Below are 21,435 nucleotides of genomic sequence, written 5' to 3' on the forward strand. Positions count from 1 at the left end.
GTCTGCTCGACGGAGCATATGATTGATGGAAGCAGATTCGTTAACAATCCGGTCCGCAGGAGAGTTTGCACAGAATAGTCAGCGGTGGTATTCAAGCAGCAGAGCCAGCGGGACCACCCTGGCACAACGTGATGGCACAACGTGATGGCACAACGTGATGGCCCAACGTGATGGCACAACGTGATGGCACAACGTGATGGCACAACGTGATGGCACAACGTGATGGCCCAACGTGATGGCACAACGTGATGGCACAACGTGATGGCACAACGTGATGGCCCAACGTGATGGCACAACGTGATGGCCCAACGTGATGGCCCAACGTGATGGCCCAACGTGATGGCCCAACGTGATGGCACAACGTGATGGCACAACGTGATGGCCCAACGTGATGGCCCAACGTGATGGCCCAACGTGATGGCCCAACGTGATGGCCCAACGTGATGGCCCAACGTGATGGCACAACGTGATGGCACAGCGTGATGGCCCAACGTGATGGCACAACGTGATGGCACAACGTGATGGCACAACGTGATGGCACAACGTGATGGCACAACGTGATGGCCCAACGTGATGGCACAACGTGATGGCACAACGTGATGGCACAGCGTGATGGCCCAACGTGATGGCACAACGTGATGGCACAACGTGATGGCACAACGTGATGGCACAACGTGATGGCCCAACGTGATGGCACAGCGTGATGGCCCAACGTGATGGCCCAGCGTGATGGCCCAACGTGATGGCCCAGCGTGATGGCCCAACGTGATGGCACAACGTGATGGCCCAACGTGATGGCACAACGTGATGGCACAGCGTGATGGCACAACGTGATGGCACAACGTGATGGCACAACGTGATGGCACAACGTGATGGCACAACGTGATGGCCCAACGTGATGGCCCAACGTGATGGCACAACGTGATGGCCCAACGTGATGGCACAACGTGATGGCCCAACGTGATGGCACAACGTGATGGCACAACGTGATGGCACAACGTGATGGCACAACGTGATGGCACAACGTGATGGCCCAACGTGATGGCCCAACGTGATGGCACAACGTGATGGCCCAACGTGATGGCCCAACGTGATGGCCCAACGTGATGGCACAACGTGATGGCACAACGTGATGGCACAACGTGATGGCACAACGTGATGGCCCAACGTGATGGCCCAACGTGATGGCCCAACGTGATGGCCCAACGTGATGGCCCAACGTGATGGCCCAACGTGATGGCCCAACGTGATGGCCCAACGTGATGGCCCAACGTGATGGCACAACGTGATGGCACAACGTGATGGCACAACGTGATGGCACAACGTGATGGCACAACGTGATGGCCCAACGTGATGGCCCAACGTGATGGCCCAACGTGATGGCCCAACGTGATGGCACAACGTGATGGCCCAACGTGATGGCACAACGTGATGGCACAACGTGATGGCCCAACGTGATGGCACAACGTGATGGCCCAACGTGATGGCCCAACGTGATGGCCCAACGTGATGGCACAGCGTGATGGCCCAACGTGATGGCCCAACGTGATGGCCCAACGTGATGGCCCAACGTGATGGCCCAACGTGATGGCCCAACGTGATGGCCCAACGTGATGGCCCAACGTGATGGCACAACGTGATGGCACAACGTGATGGCACAACGTGATGGCCCAACGTGATGGCACAACGTGATGGCACAACGTGATGGCACAACGTGATGGCACAACGTGATGGCACAACGTGATGGCACAACGTGATGGCCCAACGTGATGGCCCAACGTGATGGCACAACGTGATGGCACAACGTGATGGCACAACGTGATGGCCCAACGTGATGGCACAGCGTGATGGCACAACGTGATGGCACAACGTGATGGCACAACGTGATGGCACAACGTGATGGCACAACGTGATGGCCCAAGGTGAGATAAAAGTCTTACATTCAGAAAACATACTGTCGTGTAACCAGTTGAACTGACCCATTTTGGAAAACACTGCGCCCTTATTGTGCACCACACTGACCGTATTCTTGTATTCGCACAGTCCTGCTAACTTGGAACTGGCATTGGCGTGAAATCGTATGCATAACTGGTATCAGTAAATTGGGGATACATGGGCATTAACATTTAGTATTCTTGTTTCTTAGTGGACTGACCTAAGTGAGCAATTTTGGTGCAAAGTCTGATGTTTGTGCAAATTTCTGACCGCAAAGATTCTCGGCGATACAATTTTGTGATGAGAGGTTACCCATGTATAAATTCCTTAGGGTTTGTATTTTCAGAAAACATGTACTTTTGAGAGTTATCCCAGCTCTCCCCCTCCGGCGAACGCAGAACCCGTGATCGCGGCAAACATTGTTTTTTTTTTAAATCATGGAACCCGAGGACCGCGTTATAAGGGGATTCAGCTGTATATTTATATGTATATGATTTGATTATGAAAAATAAAGGACAGGAAAGTGGGTAGCATGCATTGTACTGTCCCATTCCTTATTTATACATATATATAATAATCAAATCAACAACATAGAAAGCACAGTCAGGAGTATACAGTCTTATATTCTTTACAGTCACCATGTTCTAGTACAGGGGGGCGAAAACTTTTTTCCCTGCGCCCCCCTGCCGGCTGTCCCCTCACTCCTGCGCCCCTCAACCCCAACTTACCCGCGCTCCGGCGTAATGACATCACGTTGCCATAGCAACGTGACGTCACATGACCTCGCGGCGTCATTTTGCCGCTGCGTTGCCATGGCGACGCAGGGAGGAAGCCGCCGGAGCCACGGTAAGTTAGGTTTACTGATGCTCTGCAGTTCCCCCGGCACTTAATTTAAGTGCCTTCGGGAAGCGCGCGGGGCCTCTGTAAACCCCGCGCCCCCCCCCCCCCCCCTGTCGGCAGTCTCGCACTCCCCCTGGGGGTCGCGCCCCACAGTTTGCGCACCGCTGTTCTAGTACAGGGGGCTCAACTTCAGTCCTCAACCCCCCCCCCCCCCGCCCAAACGGGTCAGGGTTTTAGGATATCCCTGCTTCAAGACATGTGGCTCAATCAGTCCCTGCTTCAGCACAGGTAGCTCGTCTTTGACTGAGCCTCTGATTGAACCACCTGTGCTGACGCTGGAATATCCTGAAAACCTGACCTGTTGGGGGGCTTGAGAAGTGGAGTTGCCACCCTCAACCGATGGCTAACCCGGAGGGGAAAAAAATCAGCACACCGCCGCCCAGAGATTGACGGACTAAACCCATAGCCCGGAGGAAAGTACTTGAAACCCGGAGTCTCCAGGTAAAACCCAGAGAGGTGGCAACCCTGAGGGTTGCCCATCCCTGAGTTAAACTGATATAGGTTGGGGGGGGGGTGGGGGCTGGCTGGTTTAAACACTTGTGAGTGTGATAGGCCAACTCAGCAGGAAATACCGTGGTTACCTTGGCAACGGTCCTGGAAGTGAGACCATGCAATGTCTGTACTGGAACCAGCCGTCACCTTAGGATAGCTAGATAATTATAATGAACTTGATGTATAATTACTGCTTGAACAACAGTTTCCAAATCCAACTGACATAATGTAGTTTAAAGACAGGGTTATATAACACAGGGATTTCCAAAACCGTTTCTGTTCCCACTTGTCTATCTCATGCTACCTTCTTCTTTTTTTTTATGTAGCAATGATAATTTTGTCGTGTTGACACTGGCAGTTAAACCACAGTGATTTGAAATCGCTTTCAAAATGCACGTTGCTTTTATTATTTCTAATATGCAGGATAAATGGCCCACAGCCAAGACCAGCAGAGTCACTCACAGATCCTCAGAACAGATTGCAGGTTTTTTACATGCTCATTTGTTGGGAATAAGTGTTCGTTGAGCCAACTCTACCTTTTTTTTTTAGTTTTCTCTGTTAACACAGCTCATTTTTCTTCCCTTATTTTCTATATTACTATTATTATTTTAAGAATTTGTTCCATTGGTTTGGAAAAAAAATCTTTGCGAAATGAAAAGAAAGATCTAAGAAATACATGACCAGGTGTAAAATAGTTACACTCCTTATAAAAAGCATCATACAGTAACCAAACCATGTCCAGTAATGCAAACAGCCTCTTCTTAGGGTCTCTGTCCTCTCCCTTACCACTTGGGAGACCAGGTCGGCCTTACTGTGTTCAATTTCTATGGTCCAGTTATCTTACCGGACATGTTTGGTTTACAGCTGTAAGTAATGATAAGATTTGTCCTTGAAACACTCAATTAAAAGCATTTCCGACGTGTTGCGTATTTGTTAATTTACTTACCTCGCTGCAGGAAAATAGATTTAGTTTTTGCCTTTATCTTAAGGGTGTCTTATGACAATACGTTTATGTATTGAGATGTTACTTTCTATAGCAGTGATAGACAGCATGATCAACTTTAAGGGCTGCGGAATCCTTAAAAGGGCCTCACTATATATATCTATATATAGATATATATATATCATACATGTAGAGGTATCCGTACCGTGTTAGCCGAGCTTCAATAATCAAAAAATAAATATATGATACCGTTCTGTGGCTAATGAAATGCTTTTATTTGTGCGAGCTATATATATCTATATATCTATATATATTATATATATATAGATATATATTATATACACACACATATATATATATATATATATATATATAATATACATACATATATATATATATATATATATATATATATATATATATATATATATATACATACACACACACACACATACAGACATTTATTGGGCAGGCAGAAGGTACTTTGTAGCCATATGTAGGCGCTCCTCCCTGCATAATGCCCGCGCTCTGGTGAATACTGTCCCGCTGAGCAGAGGTATACGTGTGTGTGTGTGTGTGTGTGTGTGTGTGTGTGTGTGTGTGTGTGTGTATAGATCAACACTATTCAGTTCGAAAAAATGGGGAGGAGTCTCAAAAGGTCTATAATTAGAGACAATGTTTCCCTAAAGGCAATGAGCTGGTGAACAGTGAATCCCCCCCCTCACGGCCTCATTGGGATAGTCCCTAGTAAATATGAGACTCACTTTTGTCCCTGTTCTGTGTCCTTCTGTAAGCGTGCAGCCAAAACAGTCATTGCCTGAGCCACTGATTAAGCCAACTGTGCTGAAGCAGGGATACAATCCAGCCTGTTGGTGGCCCTTGAGGACTGGAGTTAGCCCCTCCTGAAATATATTAAGCCTGTTTATTGGTCGGTAAATCCTGCCGCAGACTCTGGTTTCAGGTGTATGGCTGTCAGTGTCTTCTGTCTATGTCATTCCTTATAGAAGGCTTCGACCATTTTAGACTCTAACACTGAAGAGTTACAAAATATAAATCTATTGATTACAGCGCTAATTGGCTGCTAATTACAGAATCTTGCTTTGGGGTATTTAGTATTCGCAAATCTCTCATTCTTTCCAACATATGTTTCAACTTTGATTCACATACAGTATAAGATTACATAATTTGTCAATACAATAGAACAAGAAATATTTTAATAATGGTAATAATGGCTTAATATATTTCTAATAAATGTGCAAATAATAATAACCTGTTATCATATACAGGATACTACTGTATGGGTTTTTCTGTTCAAAACAAATCTTCCATACTGTATAAATGTACCCGATGTGCACATCAATAGAATATTATTAGGTTGCACCCAAAACTTGGTCTAGCGTGGTTTCCTGAGGACAGGTTTGAGAAGCATTGGGTTAGTGTGTGCTTCTTAGCAGAGGGAAGGTGGGAAAGAATGTCTCTTCCTTTGCGTTGCTGTCACATCTGGCTAATATATATGTACGCCCATAAGGAGCTATTGACAGTGATATGTTTAATAGGTTACAATTAATTCACTGATACTTTTACAAATCGGACAAGTAAATGTATTTTAGATAATTTTTATTTTTTTCCACTAAATGTTTGTACACATTGTAAGCTGAAGTTTTTGGTGTGTTTTGATGTCTCCATCGCCATTACAAGGAGACATTACAAATAGATCTGATTTACGCTGTTATTAGTGTGCAGCAAATTATATCTCCCGATATCCGGAGACCAACAAAATATTTTCCAAAATCATTAGCAGTATTGGTACTTTACAGATTTTTTTTTTTAAAGTCATTAAGCACCAAAATATAACTTGTTACATATGTTACTGCCATCACTCATCCGCCCTGCCCAAGGTAAGTGTAGGGTTCTACCTGCGGGTTTGAGAGGATGTAGCTTACTCAATGCTTTGTTTTTGGTCTGCCTGATTTCTTTTATTACACAATGCTCCTTGTTTCCGGGAGTCGTGGTTACATAAGAGTTTTCCTGTCATAATCGTCGGCAATTGAACGCTGCTTTTGGACATTTGTGTGGAAAATCTGGGAGATCTCCACACTTCCAATTGTCATAAACTGGCTTAGGACTTTCATTAGTATCGGGGAGTCTGTGATAAGGAGAGGAGAGGTGGCCTGTGTGTTTCCTGCTGATAGCAAGCCCTTGCTTAATGTGTATACTGTATACCAAGTATGTGCAGACTCATAGCTATATTGGCCAACGTGGAAGGTTTTTACATCTACCACTAACATGAATTGGGTTGGGGGAACTTTGTCAAGGAAACAGAACATATTTGGGTGAGCAAAATGAGGGCCTCCCTCATATATAGAGGGAGAACTTATCAGTATTCTCACAGGGGAAGAACGGCACAATAGATAAAGATACTGGACCTAATGTGAAAGATTTGATTTACAATCCCATATTGGCCATCAACTCTTGACCGGATTTACTAAGAGGTGCAAGCCGTTCTGCGCGCTCTGTCACAGTTTACCGGATTTACTAAGAGGTGCAAGCCGTTCTGCGCGCTCTGTCACAGTTTACCGGATTTACTAAGAGGTGCAAGCCGTTCTGCGCGCTCAGTCACAGTTTACCGGATTTACTAAGAGGTGCAAGCCGTTCTGCGCGCTCTGTCACAGTTTACATCAAAACTCTATGTGCCGCTTATTGAAATTCGCCCACTTGGGAATTCATTTTCATGGAGATTAGAAGATGAGAAGCTACAAGTTGTCCCAAAACTGACCCAAGAGCATACAGTATGTTTTTCTAGTGGCTTTTGACATGTCTCATTTGATGTAATTACGGAATATACGAAGATAATGTTTTCATTATGTAAATAAAGTAACATGCCATTTTAAGCTAATGAGCTGGCATTTTGTAACATACAGTAACTACAAAGGAGTATGTGGGTTTAAACTTCCACAAACTCTTTATAGAAAAACAAATGAAACTTGTGTCTTGGTGTAGAGCATATTGCTCAGATGTGTTGTTACCTCTCTGTCTTGATTTAGACATGATTAAAAAATATTAAAATGAAAAATTATGCTGTTTGTCAGGCAGAGTTCTCAACTTCAAGAAGATTATTTGCAAGCAACAGCATGCTGGCAGGAGACATCCGTGCTGTATCTTTGGTATTGCATCAGGAAACTGTCAATGTTCATGTTCTTTTTACATTTTAAAGTAAAATATAGCTCTCGGTACAGCAATACATTCTGCAGACTCTTATTCCAGCTGCCTGGGATAATCGTCATCTGCTAAACACCTGACATTCACTTTGCAGCAAGTTATGGTTAAAAGTGGGTGATAGCCTCTGTTATATCTCATACAAATATATAATCACTGCATTACCCAGTAAGCAAGACATAACAAGTAAGTGCATTGTAGAATTGCACTCAGTGTCAGCGTGTGTGTGTGTGTGGTGTGGTGTGGTGCGGTGTGGTGTAGAGGTATCACTACCATGTTAACCGAGCTTTAATAATCAAAAATGAATAGATGATACCGTTCTGTGGCTAACGAAATGCTTTTATATAAGCTCGCACAAATAAAAGCATTTTGTTAGCCACAGAACGGTATCGTCTATTAATTTTTTATTTTCTATCGAGAGAGAGATCTCTTCTGGTTGGTATGGATGGTCCAGATTGTGACCTATCACAGAGGATTTCAATGTACTTAAGATCCTCATACAGGTGTGACTGCATACCCCTTGAAAAAGTCTGTTTAGACGAAACGCGTAGGCCGGAATTGTACTAGCCTTCTTTACTGCATGCCTTATTCAAGACAATTGGGATTTTTATCCGCATTCTCGGGCCGACTTCACCAACGGAGGTATCTCCGGATACCATCGGTGGGAGTTGAGTGTCATCGCACAAATACCGCAAGACTTTGCAACATAGGAGGGAGAGAGCTGGAGCGCAAGCGTCGGATAGCAGACGCGTTTCTTCGTACGCGTGTAACGGATCCTGCGGTTACCCGTTCCTTTATTGCTGTTAAAGACTATGATTTTATCCTGACTCCCATTGTTATCTTCCACTTGGTAAGTAAAATCTGTGCATGCGCTGTGTGTCACTAAACATACTTACGTCACCGTATTTGGCTATCTTTTTCCTTTATAGGTCTCACTCAGTCTCAGATTCTACAGATTGGACTTTCATCACAATACATCCCAATCAGTGTTTATTAGTTTAAACATTATTGCCAGTGGTTTGCACCTTTTGTTTTTTTTTCTTTCATATATATATAGAGAGAGACACACAGAGACACACAGAGACACACAGAGACACACAGAGACACACAGAGACACACAGAGACACACACACAGACAGACACACACAGACAGACACACACAGACAGACAGACACAGACAGACAGACACAGACAGACAGACACAGACAGACAGACACAGACAGACAGACACAGACAGACAGACACAGACAGACAGACAGACACAGACAGACAGACAGACACAGACAGACAGACAGACACAGACAGACACAGACAGACAGACACAGACAGACAGACAGACACAGACAGACAGACAGACACAGACAGACACAGACAGACAGACAGACACAGACAGACACAGACAGACACAGACAGACAGACACAGACAGACACAGACAGACAGACAGACACAGACAGACACAGACAGACAGACACAGACAGACACAGACAGACACAGACAGACACAGACAGACAGACACAGAGACAGACAGACAGACAGACAGACAGACAGACACAGACAGACAGACACAGACAGACAGACAGACACAGACAGACAGACACACACAGACAGACAGACACACACAGACAGACAGACACACACAGACAGACAGACACAGACAGACAGACAGACACACACAGACAGACAGACACACACAGACAGACAGACACACACAGACAGACAGACACACACAGACAGACAGACACACACAGACAGACAGACACACACAGACAGACAGACACACACAGACAGACAGACACACACAGACAGACACAGACAGACAGACAGACACAGACAGACAGACACAGACAGACACAGACAGACACAGACAGACACAGACAGACACAGACAGACACAGACAGACACAGACAGACACAGACAGACACAGACAGACACAGACAGACACAGACAGACACAGACAGACAGAGACAGACAGAGACAGACACACAGACAGACAGAGACAGACAGACACAGACAGACAGACAGAGACAGAGACATATGTGTCACAATGGTGCAGATATCTCTGCTACAGGATAGGAACGGTCACTGCTGGGTACTGTATAGTACATAACGTCTGTAACAAGTTTTAATACTACATTTCTAATGTTTCTTTTATTACTGTTATTTGAAATGATCTTTTACGCTGAGCCATTATAGGACACTATGTATATAATGAGTTGCTATAAGTGATGTCATAAAGACTGTCAGATAACAGAAGAATAGCAAGTGTGTCTCCATGCGGCAGTCTCTAACTACCAATGTCTGTGTTCTGCTGTGAGCGTCAACTTCTTTATCACAAACACATGATGCTAAGGCAGGATTGGGCAACTCCAGTCCTCAAGGACCAGCAACACTCCAGGTTTTCAGGATATTCCTGCTTCAGCACAGGTGGCTCAATCAGACACCCAGTCTTTGACTAAGCCTCTGATTGGGCCACCTGTACTGAAGCAGGGACTGGTTGAGCTGCCTGTGCTGATGCTGGGATATCCTGAAAACCTGACCTGTTGGTGGCCCGTGAGGACTGAAGTTGCCCGTGTTCGGAGGTGGGGATTGGATGTCTGTGGCGGACATATGTAAACGATAGTTAATATTAAACTTTAACTCGGTGCCACTTTTATGCGCCATTAATGCCGCACCATGTGCGTTTTTCTTGGTGTTGGAGAAATGCAAGTAGGCAAGAACACTTCTTAATGTATTCATGTGTGTGAGTACGGCACACACCGCACAAAGAATAAGAGAACGCACACCAAATATAACACTTCTTAATGTATTCATATGTGTGAGTACGGCACACACCGTACAAAGAATAAGAGAACGCACACCAAATATAACACAAATAATGACATACTATACCAGGATACGCCGCTAATTATTTTAGGTGAGAATTATTTTATTCGGGGCCCCCCTGGTTCCTGAGATAAGAACCGCTAAAGCTGGTGGTGACCCTCCTGTAATATCGCCGCTGACCAATAGGAAGCTTCAACTGATGACATTGCGGGTTCCTGTTGGTCAGGAGGACCCAGGAAACTTGAAAGATAATATGTTTACCCAGTGCAGGAGGGCCGCAGTCATTGCAAAGGGGCCAGCCAGGCATTGCAAAGGGGCCAGCCAGGCATTGCAAAGGGGCCATCCAGGCCTTGCAAAGGGGCCAGGCAGGCATTGCAAAGGGGCCAGGCAGGCATTGCAAAGGGGCCAGCCAGGCCTTGCAAAGGGGCCACGCAGGCATTGCAAAGGGACCAGGCATTGCAAAGGACCAGCCAGGCATTGCAAAGGGGCCAGGCAGGCCTTGCAAAGGGGCCAGCCAGGCCTTCCAAAGGTATTCCTAACATTATCCCAACTTCCGTGTGCTGCGTCTGAGGCTTTAACTGGACTGTCATTCAGTTATTCGTGAGCTTAGTCAGTGATGTATGAACAGCATAAAGGATGTTTGTAATTTGGTGTTTAAAGGAAATAAAACGCAACTCCTCTCTCTCCTAAATTGAGCGTGTTCTGGAAAATTACTGACCTTAGGTACAACGTACTACTTGTACAAAGCGCGTGTGTTTTCTACCCAGGCAATGGAAAACTACTAACCAAATACAACATTACTACTCAACATGTCAGATTTGTAGCTGCGTTTGTTAAAAAAAAAAACATTTTGTTTCAGGTAATATTGCAAATTCAATTTGCTGTTATTAGTGAGTTATATCTTTAGACGAGTGAATACATTTGTCACTCTGCAGCTTTGGGTCTCGTTGTATTTCTAGCACAATGTCATTCTGAATAAATGATCTGACGGCATAATCCCAGAAATGTACCAGTTATTGGGTTGCCTTTTTTAAGTCCAAATGAAGGGTGTTGCCGCTAGCCTGTGACATAGAGGGAAAGGGAAGACAGAAGTGATACCTTTCATAGCAAACGTGTGGTTAAAAAGAGTGCTAGCTTAAAGGACCACAAGGGTCTCTTCTTCAGGCGACTTTTTTACCCTTTATCATTTTTCATTCTTAAGAACAAGTGCAGGTTTTCTGGGGGCAGGGGTTATATTTCTCTCTGCTTTGTCTGTTTGGACATACTTGAAAACAAATATACATCTTTAGTTTAAAAATGGGTAAATGTGCTTGATGTGAGGGATTTAATTCCTTTTGTGTGATGTTCAGCAAGAGTTTGCGCAGTCAGTCCCTTTCCTCACCTTCCCTTATTTCTATTGGCTCTCAGATAGGGACAGGACACAGTCATCCCCACCCCATGCTTCGGGCCCCTAAGAAATGTATTTTTTGGAATAAAGTTCCATTGCAACAAAATAATCCTAATATTTTCTTTTAGCATGGTTGGATGAGTTTAAGGAAGCCAATTAGATTGTTAAACTTCAGTTTATTTGGCCGGCTATGAGGGATTGCTCCCGTACTGTAACTATATAACCCCCTGCATTTCCACCTGGCATTACTGTGCGACACTAACGCATGTGCAGGGCACGCAGTGTGCATGTGTGAGACAGTGTGTTGGTACACTGTGCCCTGTACACTGATCTTACTGTGCGACACTAACGCATGTGCAGGGCACGCAGTGTGTATGTGTGAGAGTGTGTTGGTACACTGTGCCCTGTACACTGATCTTACTGTGCGACACTAACGCATGTGCAGGGCACGCAGTGTGCATGTGTGAGACAGTGTGTTGGTACACTGTGCCCTGTACACTGATCTTACTGTGTGACACTAACGCATGTGCAGGGCACGCAGTGTGCATGTGTGAGACAGTGTGTTGGTACACTGTGCCCTGTACACTAATCTTACTGTATTACCTTCTATTGTAACAGGAAAGCCTTCCTTCTTTTTAAACATTATTTAGCGATTAAAGGCATCACGTCCACCTTACTTTTTGATTCCAAAAGGCGTTCTTGTCCACGTTACACACAGTACCATCCCCTATCTGAGCCAAACCCCAATAGAAACGCTTCTGTGTCTCAGTGTTGGGTTCCAAACCCAGCGGCTCAGACAAGTAGTTTGAATACCACAAAAATACATTGTTGTTGGCAAATAAAGTGTTAGTTGGCATTAATAATGGGATTATAGATCCGTACCCCAGTGTCCATATTTTCCAGTATATTAGACTGAAATTTTGAAACAACTGAGCCAACTTTTAATGGATAAAAATACCTGTGCAGATATATATATATATATATAAATTATATTCATAGATTATATATATAATGAGAGCTGGTATTAGTAGGCAAGCTTTGCAAACAGAACTGCTTTGTACTGCTGCTCCGAATAAGATCAGTTATAGGAGAAGGCCGGTTTCCAATGTGTTGTAACAGCTCTGAAGGGACAACTTAAGTGGGAAAATAAGAGGAAGGATTTATTAGGGATTTCTGTTAGCCTCGCAGACATTGTGAATGTATTCACCACAGACCCATTAACTGGTGCGGGTGTTAAACTTATCCATTACAAAACCATAAAGGAAATATAAATGTGTTGCAGCTGTTATTGAATGTGATAACTCTTTGCTTTCAAAACAAGATACCAATTATACTTCAGAATTATTATCCTAAAAATGTTTCCATTGACATTGGCAGACGCTCGGTATCCCAAACCCACATTTATAGCACCAGGCAGTGGTACGATTACATTACCGTTCTGATACCTCGCTGCTGGGAAGCTCTGTAATGCGTTACATGGGAGGGGATTTATCTTTGATGTATTACAATTACTCCGTGTGTTTAGGTAAGTCTGTGCTCCTTAACAGCGGCGAGAAAACGTTTGTGAACCACTTCAAATTTTCACATACTTCAAACCTAAAATGTAATTAGATTTTAATCGAAGTCCTAATAATAGATAAAGATAACCTGATCAAACAAATGGCACAAAAACATCACTTTTCAATATTTATCTACAAATGATTCAACATTCAATATCCATGTGTGAGAAAGTATGTAACTATGTAACATGTGTGGGAAAGTATGTAACTATGTAACGTGTGAGAAAGTATGTAACTATGTAATGTGTTAGAAAGTATGTAACTATGTAACATGTGTGAGAAAGTATGTAACTATGTAACATGTGTGAGAAAGTATGTAACGTGTGAGAAAGTATGTGACTATGTAACGTGTGAGAAAGTATGTAACTATGTAACATGTGTGAGAAAGTATGTAACTATGTAACTATGTAACATGTGTGAGAAAGTATGTAACGTGTGAGAAAGTATGTAACTATGTAACGTGTGAGAAAGTATGTAACTATGTAACATGTGTGAGAAAGTATGTAACGTGTGAGAAAGTATGTAACTATGTAACGTGTGAGAAAGTATGTAACTATGTAACATGTGTGAGAAAGTATGTGACCCTTTTTCTCTAAAATAAAATAAACACTGGGTTTAGTCCTCATGTTCGACATACTGTATTGCGATATATCTGTGTCACACTATTACTGTACTAAATCATAAATCATATGTACACTTTTTTAGTAGGTGATCAGTAGTGTTGTCAGAGGGCTTCTCCAAAATCCTGGATACAATGGTGAAAGGTGTGGGAAATCCCGCAGGTCACTATGTCCAGAGAGGTAATACCAGTATACACATACACGCCCGGAGAGGTAATACCGGTATACAAATACAGGCCCAGAGAGGTAATACCGGTATACACATACATACCCAGAGAGGTAATACCGGTATACACATACACGCCCAGAGAGGTAATACCGGTATACACATACACGCCCAGAGAGGTAATACCGGTATATACATATACACGCCCAGAGAGGTAATACCAGTATACACATACAGGCCCAGAGAGGTAATACCGGTATACACATACACGCCCAGAGAGGTAATACCGGTATACACATACACGCCCGGAGAGGTAATACCGGTATACACATACACGCCCAGAGAGGGAATACACATACACACCCGGAGAGGTAATACCGATATACACATACACGCCCAGAGAGGTAATACCAGTATACACATACAGGCCCAGAGAGGTAATACCGGTATACACATACACGCCCGGAGAGGTAATACCGGTATACACATACACGCCCAGAGAGGTAATACCGGTATACACATACACACCCAGAGAGGTAATACCGGTATACACATACACGCCCAGAGAGGTAATACCGATATACACATACACGCCCAGAGAGGTAATACCGGAATACACATACACGCCCAGAGAGGTAATACCGGTATACACATACACGCCCAGAGAGGTAATACCGGTATACACATACACGCCCAGAGAGGTAATACCGGTATACACATACAAGATCGCAGTCCCGTCTCGTAGTAATGGCGGATAATTAAATACAATATTCCCTGTAGAGTGTAAGCTCACACGGGCAGTCTGTCCTTATCTGTATGTCATTTTGTTTATGTAATATACATCATTCTGTACACCATTGTACCGCACCGCAGAATATGTTAGCACTTTACAAATAACGCGCTTTACATATAAACAATAATAATGCGATAAATTAAGAGGCAGCTGTATGTATCTTGCACTGTGTTTTGTATAATATTTCATGTATTGTGACGGCCTGATCACATATTGAAATAAAGTTTTTTGGGGGTGGTGGGGGACCTATATGTAAATACTGCTACATATAGATTATTTTATGTCAGTAATATTTGCCAGAATGGATTCTAAATGTATATCTCCCCAGTAATGTTGGAGTTTAACAAATCTAGCACACTGTTTTGTAGGTCTTGTTTTCTGCCAGTGCTCGAGTTACATGCAGTAATCCCCAAATCATTTGTAAAATCATTTTCAGTCCTGAAATTGTAATCTGATAACATTGGTTATTTAGTTAGGACACTTTCAAGCTAATGTGTAAAGAAAGGTTTTGAATTTGTCATTTTTCTGACAGATTAGACTGTTTATACGAGATGGACAATGGAGATTGTTTATCCAAACACAAATCAGACAGATGTTGGATGATACCTTTTTTTGTGTCTCAGGATTGGAAACGTTTAGGAGATGCTGTTTTCCTAGTATAGCACATGGTGTCATTCACCAAGCGCTGCCAAATTCTGCTTTGTGGTATGGAAAATCCCGACTATACAGCATGTACCTCCTAGTGATTGGGGTGTGCACATGCAGCATCCTGTGTACAGAGACATTAAATCAGCAACATTTCCAACGCTCATATCTCTGGGGTGGGGCATCTTCATTTTAAAATAAAAAGTATTGAAGAGAACACAAAGAGATTTCTTAAAGTAAGTAAATAAAATGGCGGCCAGCGCGGCCTGCTGCTTTAAACCCGGGTTTACTAATTAGCCGTAAACAATTTGCACTTTAACGGGGATGTTCCACATAGCATGCAAAAAAGGCCATTTATTATTTGAATGAGATTCCTTAGATTAATTCATTCTTAACCCTTTTGCTGTCAGCGGGACTCATTCTCAGAGTATAACTATAGAACACAAACAGTGATAGAAATTCTTATTCCCGCATCAACTGGCTCATCGGCACAAATGGAGCCTCACGTTTCTTTGTCTTATCGAAGTACAAACCCCCCAAACCTTTCCCAGCCTGGGGGCCGTGTCAACCACATGGATTGATGCCTCCAGTGCTAGAGACGTGAAACTCCATGAAGTTCTGGCTCCACCAGCCGTGTCTGCGGTTACAGAACAAAGTAAAGACATTAGCATGGTCCAGTCTATGCCAGATCAGGATGTTTGCATAGCATAAACTTCAGCCTTCAGATCATATCTTCAGTAAATATCATTTATTTGACTAATGTCACCAGTGAAGACTCTGTAATGCAAAGCTCTGAACTTTTACAAGAGGCTTCCGTGGAGGAATAAAAAGATAAGCATCGGCTTTGTCTGGAGCTTAGTTGTATGCTTACATTATTTTCATAAATGTGACGCTGCTCAAATTACCGTAAAGGAACAATATAAAAGCCGGCGCGCAGCTTGGTAAATGAAATATGCTATCAATGCAAAATGTCTTCTCGGAAATGTAATAACCCTTCACTTGCTGGTGGCGTCAGCAATACATACTTCTTATGCAATGCACAAGGTTCCCCTGTAACAAAGAGCTAATCTTTTTTTGTCCCCTATTAAATATAACTGTGTAGCCGAATTTAAGTTCCATTTATTTGTTGGTTCCATTCGTATGCGCAGTATGTATTGTACCGCTTACTTCTACATCAGGTCGGAATTATACTTGTTTGTGGCCTTGGTCTATTTATCTTTAGTGTGTCCTAGTGATGTTAGAAGGGACGGTGGCTCTAAAAACAGACAGGTTTAAGTGTTTGTTTTTTTTAACATAATTTTTTTTAACCCCTAAAGGTTATATATTTGCTAAAAAGTGCAACTCCGGACATCTTCCATGCTGGGAGACGCCTTACCAGTCAAGTGGCCATTAAGGGGCATATTTACCAAGCGGTTCTCTTCCATAGGACACAGAAACTATACAATGCTGTATATAGTATACAGTATACAGTTAAACAGCACGTCGGTCAAGTTATACAGACACACAGGCACACGAGGCGCCACACAGGAACAGAATTTCCCAAAAAAAAGGTTGAAACCACGGTACTAGTCCTTGATAAAGCCCTATGGGAGAACATGATGGACTGTATTTTTTTATACTGCTTTTAAGATGATGTTCATAAGAAAATTACATTTTTAGTGTCTTGTGTTTCCATCTTTCAAAATTATTTAATTGATTTTATTCTTGTTGGATTTCTTTAATTTTTAAATGTTTATTATTATTTTTTTACAGTAATCCAGTGCTTCGGAGTGTTTTTACAATCTTTACCTAATATCATTTGTCATGAAACTCTCTGTAAACTCTTGTACAGTATCTACAGGCAAATTGTTAATCCACACTTTTCTCTTTGTTGTTTTGTGTGCAGTAATTATGATGCAACCATTAGCCAGATGGAGAAACGAATGATAATATATCAGACAGATTAGTGTTGCACAGGACACAGAGAAAGTAAAATACATCCAAATAATTAAAGCGTTAACTTTAAGGGTGATTGACCATTCCCAAGGAAGCCAACCACATATAATAAATAGTTTATTTACTTCTTTTTACCGCTACGTGTGACTGAGGGAATTTTCTTTATTTCGTTTTTTTGCTTGACCATTCTTAGGGACCATTTTTATTAAGTGCAGATATTGGTTATTGTATCAGTTGATGCCAATGGGAGTTAACGCCAGAAACGGGTGTGATAATCCGTTCCTGGTCTTGCTAAACGTACCCCTTACTATGTCCAAAATCTGTTATTTGGTTTAATCCACATGTTCCCATGGTTTGCTTTGCTTATCTGGTGTATTTTGCTTGTGTGGTTAGTTATTTGATGTGTCTGGTATATATACATGATCTGAGCATTGTTTGCAGTAGACAGAGTTTATGTATAATATAACATTCATCAGTAAACATATTTTCAAAGTCACCTCACTTCTTATAATGTATTATTTATTTTCTCTTAGATTTGGGACATGAGTGACGATGAAACCATCTGAAAATCATTGGTAAATGAAAGAAACATGAAAATTACCAAGTTCCTCCGCTGTGCAATATGCAGCATATGAATCCTTACATATCCTAATGTTGCAAATAAATGCAACATGTTACTATTCAAGGGACTTTATTAAACCCTATATAACAATTTTCTTGTCAAGATTTGTGTTCTGCTTTTTTTTATACTATATATGAATATCTAAACTCAACTTTGTATGTGTGCCTGTTTCTGATTTCCAAATACCAAACTGCTTACATGTTAATATATCTGAAGATGAAATATTCGTTTCTTTTGATCATCTTGTAAATATGTATCTGTAACAGACCCCGTAAGATTGATCCTTTCAGATATGAAATATTGGTCTCTTATTTGCATTGATATCTACATTTAATCAAAGACCCAGCAATATATTTTTAAAGAAGTCAATATTGCCTAATTAAAAGTGCAGTGCTAACATTGACACGTCGCACTGTGGGGGTCAAAGAGTCCGCGTGGCAGTGTTATAAGGTAAATATAGGTAAATAATGCCTTTATAGAAATCAATAGGTATTTTTAACTATATTTTTTCAACCTTGAAATGTTTCTAAGCAAATAAGAATCCCACTTGTGAGCACAGTCACACGTCTCAGACGGGCCTGCCCCCTGCGCTTCCCCGTTATCTCCAAGCATACACAGGTTCCATTGCAGCCAGGGATTCTGGGTAATAACATGCAAATGAGCTCTTATAGGGGGGCACATTTTGCTTTTCCATTTTAACATGGATCCCGTATAAGTGTATGCCTGTTTCTAAGGTAACACAGTTTTGGAGAGTTTTAACGAGCGTTTGAGTGCTTACCTTCTTTACCTAATCTCTTCCTAGTGTAAAGCCGTATGTCCATGGAGGAGAACGTTCCGCCGCATCTATTTGTATCTAACACTGAGAAGACGCTTATATTGAAAACAATAGATAGAGCCTTCAGTGCTGCACGTAAACTGGTAATTACTTCTCAGACACAGAATAAAAGCAGGAATGATGCTGCTGCCGCCTGCCAGACGCACAAATATAGGACAATAATAAGTGTCTTATCAGCATGAACTCGCTGCGTAGAAAAATGTATTAATTGGTCACATTTAAGTGAAAGTGCAGATTAGTACTTTTTATTACTCTAAGACAGGGGCGGGCAACTCCAGTCCTCAAGGGGCACCAACAGTTCAGGTTTCAGGATATCCCTGCTTCAGCACAGGTGCAGTGGGATGCGTTGGCATGTCCTAGGGGAGGGGGTTGGACTGAAGGAAGTCGTGACCCCCTCCAAACTTTTGATGGACCCCCCAAGCAGTTACAGATTCCCTGCGCTCTTCCCCACAGCAATTAAACAGATTTGCCGGGGGAGAGAGCGGGTCTCTGTAACAGTGCTGCCCTCCATGACACCGTGACGTTGCCTGGAGGGCCCCCTAAGGCGTAGTTATGCCACTGCACAGGTGGCACAATCCGTGGCTCGGTCATCTGAGCCACTGATTGGCCACGTGTGCTGCAGCAGGTATATCCTGAAAACCTGACCTGTTGGTGGCTCGTGCGGACTGGAGTTTGCCAGCCCTGCTCTAAGAGTAATGGGATCTTTCCAAGGAAACAATTACAGTGTTAACATTTGATGGGACTGCTCCCTTACCCGGACCAAATGTATTTATTTGCAGGGTTTGTGCACCCGGCTTCAACTTACACATTTTCATTGAAATATCCAAGTCTCAAGAAATCAGAAACCACGTGTTTGGAAAAACTTTTGAACAAGGCCATTATTTTCATTTTCGTAGAGCTGCTTATTTACTTAAATCTGAAACAACGACTTTATGGCAGAGCTTCCCTAAGAAGCCGTACACGTTACCACACAGCGATCCGGCGTTCACCGGCGTCGCGTGATCCCAGTGCAATAACTCGTATTGGTGCTTAGTGAATATCTGCAAATATTTCCTCAGCCGTGAATCTCTCCTGTCCATGACAGTCTCCTGTAAGGTTTTACTGTTTTATCTGTTAGTGTTTCTCATACTTCTTCTTTCAGATCTAAAAAAAAAAAAAAGTTATTAAACATCGGAATTTATGAAACTGCTGTTTAGGAAAAGCGCTTCTTAAAATGATCTCAACTCCAATATATTTTGGTAATGGGACCGCACCATAAAATGATTATGATGATCCTCTTGGATGTTTTCGTTTCCATCCTATCCCACACTTCAACTTGAAATCCACCAGCAGTTTTAAATGTCAGTATTGACGTCAAATAAAGTTTGTGGGACTTTTTAAAATGTGGCCCCCATTGTGAACGTGGTATAAATACTGTATCTCTCAGCCATGGAGACTGTTCTCCTTTGGAATGGTGGTGTGAAAACCAGTTTTAGATTGCAAAGGAAAGCCTCAAACCAAAGGCAGGGGATTCCCCATGTGGGTTCATAGTAACACCCTGAAGCTATAATGCTGGTCACATGGTAAAGTTGTGGGTATTAAAATCTGGGGGTCTCAGAGAATAGTCACACTTGTCTTATACGATAAAAGTCCTATTTATAGTGTTGTCAATTTGATAGAAAGGTGTTCAATACTTAATATATTATTAATATAGCTTACTAAGTGAGACTGCTGAAGATTCTCATTTGAATTTTTTTTATCTTGATGTTTGTTAATGTGCTTATAATGTGTATATAAATGTGATGTATACATTCAGTAAGTATGTCATCGGTACAGCAGCTGCTTAGACGCTCAGCTTTAATCATGCACGGAAATACAGTCTCTTCTGCTCCAATTTCTATCCAAGACAATTCATATCATATATCATAACCAAAGAAAAACAACCATTACATATTTTTCATGTACGATACACTTTGGCTTCATGGTCTTCCTCCATTAATTATATTTTCTAGATCGATGGACATTAATAAATGTGTGTGCGTGCGTATGTATATGAGAAACGCGTCAGAGGACCTGACAGCACGATGTCTGAATAAAGTCTAATTTTAATTCACTTTAGCCTCTCTTCATCTATTGCTGTGCTGCCGTCTACCTGTCCCGTTGGGGGAAGATTTTCTCAAAGAAAAACAACCATTACATATTTTTCATGTACAATACACTTTGGCTTCATGGTCTTCCTCCATTAATTATATTTTCTAGATCGATGGACATTAATAAATGTGTGTGCGTGCGTATGTATATGAGTTTAGGCAGGGACACGTATATATACACGTAGGGACATGTATACACGTAAGGACAGCCATACACTTTGCTGTACTGTAGAGGGAGAGAGGGGGTGGCCCGGTATTAAAGGGGTTACACCCCATTTGGCCATCCCCTGACCTCACCAGGGAGACAAGGGGTTAACTGGGCTGAGGTCCAGAACTGTGATTTAACCCTTGTTATGACATGTAAATGTGTATTCCCCTGTTCCCCTGTTTTATTGTAACATCTGGTTTAATCAGTGTCTGCATCACACACACAC

At 42.5% G+C, this 21,435-nt stretch overlaps 1 protein-coding gene across 1 annotated transcript in view; it reads left to right on the top strand.

The window, feature by feature from the left end:
• Positions 1 to 20,964, top strand: part of ATG7 (autophagy related 7) — a 167,894-nt gene extending 146,930 nt beyond the window's left edge. Inside the window, exon 19 of the mRNA XM_075574938.1 lies at positions 17,949 to 20,964. Coding sequence (XP_075431053.1) covers positions 17,949 to 17,981 — 33 coding nt within the window. The 3' untranslated portion in view covers positions 17,982 to 20,964. The remainder of the gene's footprint in view (positions 1 to 17,948) is intronic.
• The last annotated feature ends 471 nt before the right edge of the window (positions 20,965 to 21,435 follow it).

Source organism: Ascaphus truei, chromosome 17 (genome assembly GCF_040206685.1).
Source record: "Ascaphus truei isolate aAscTru1 chromosome 17, aAscTru1.hap1, whole genome shotgun sequence".
Lineage (NCBI taxonomy): Eukaryota > Metazoa > Chordata > Amphibia > Anura > Ascaphidae > Ascaphus > Ascaphus truei.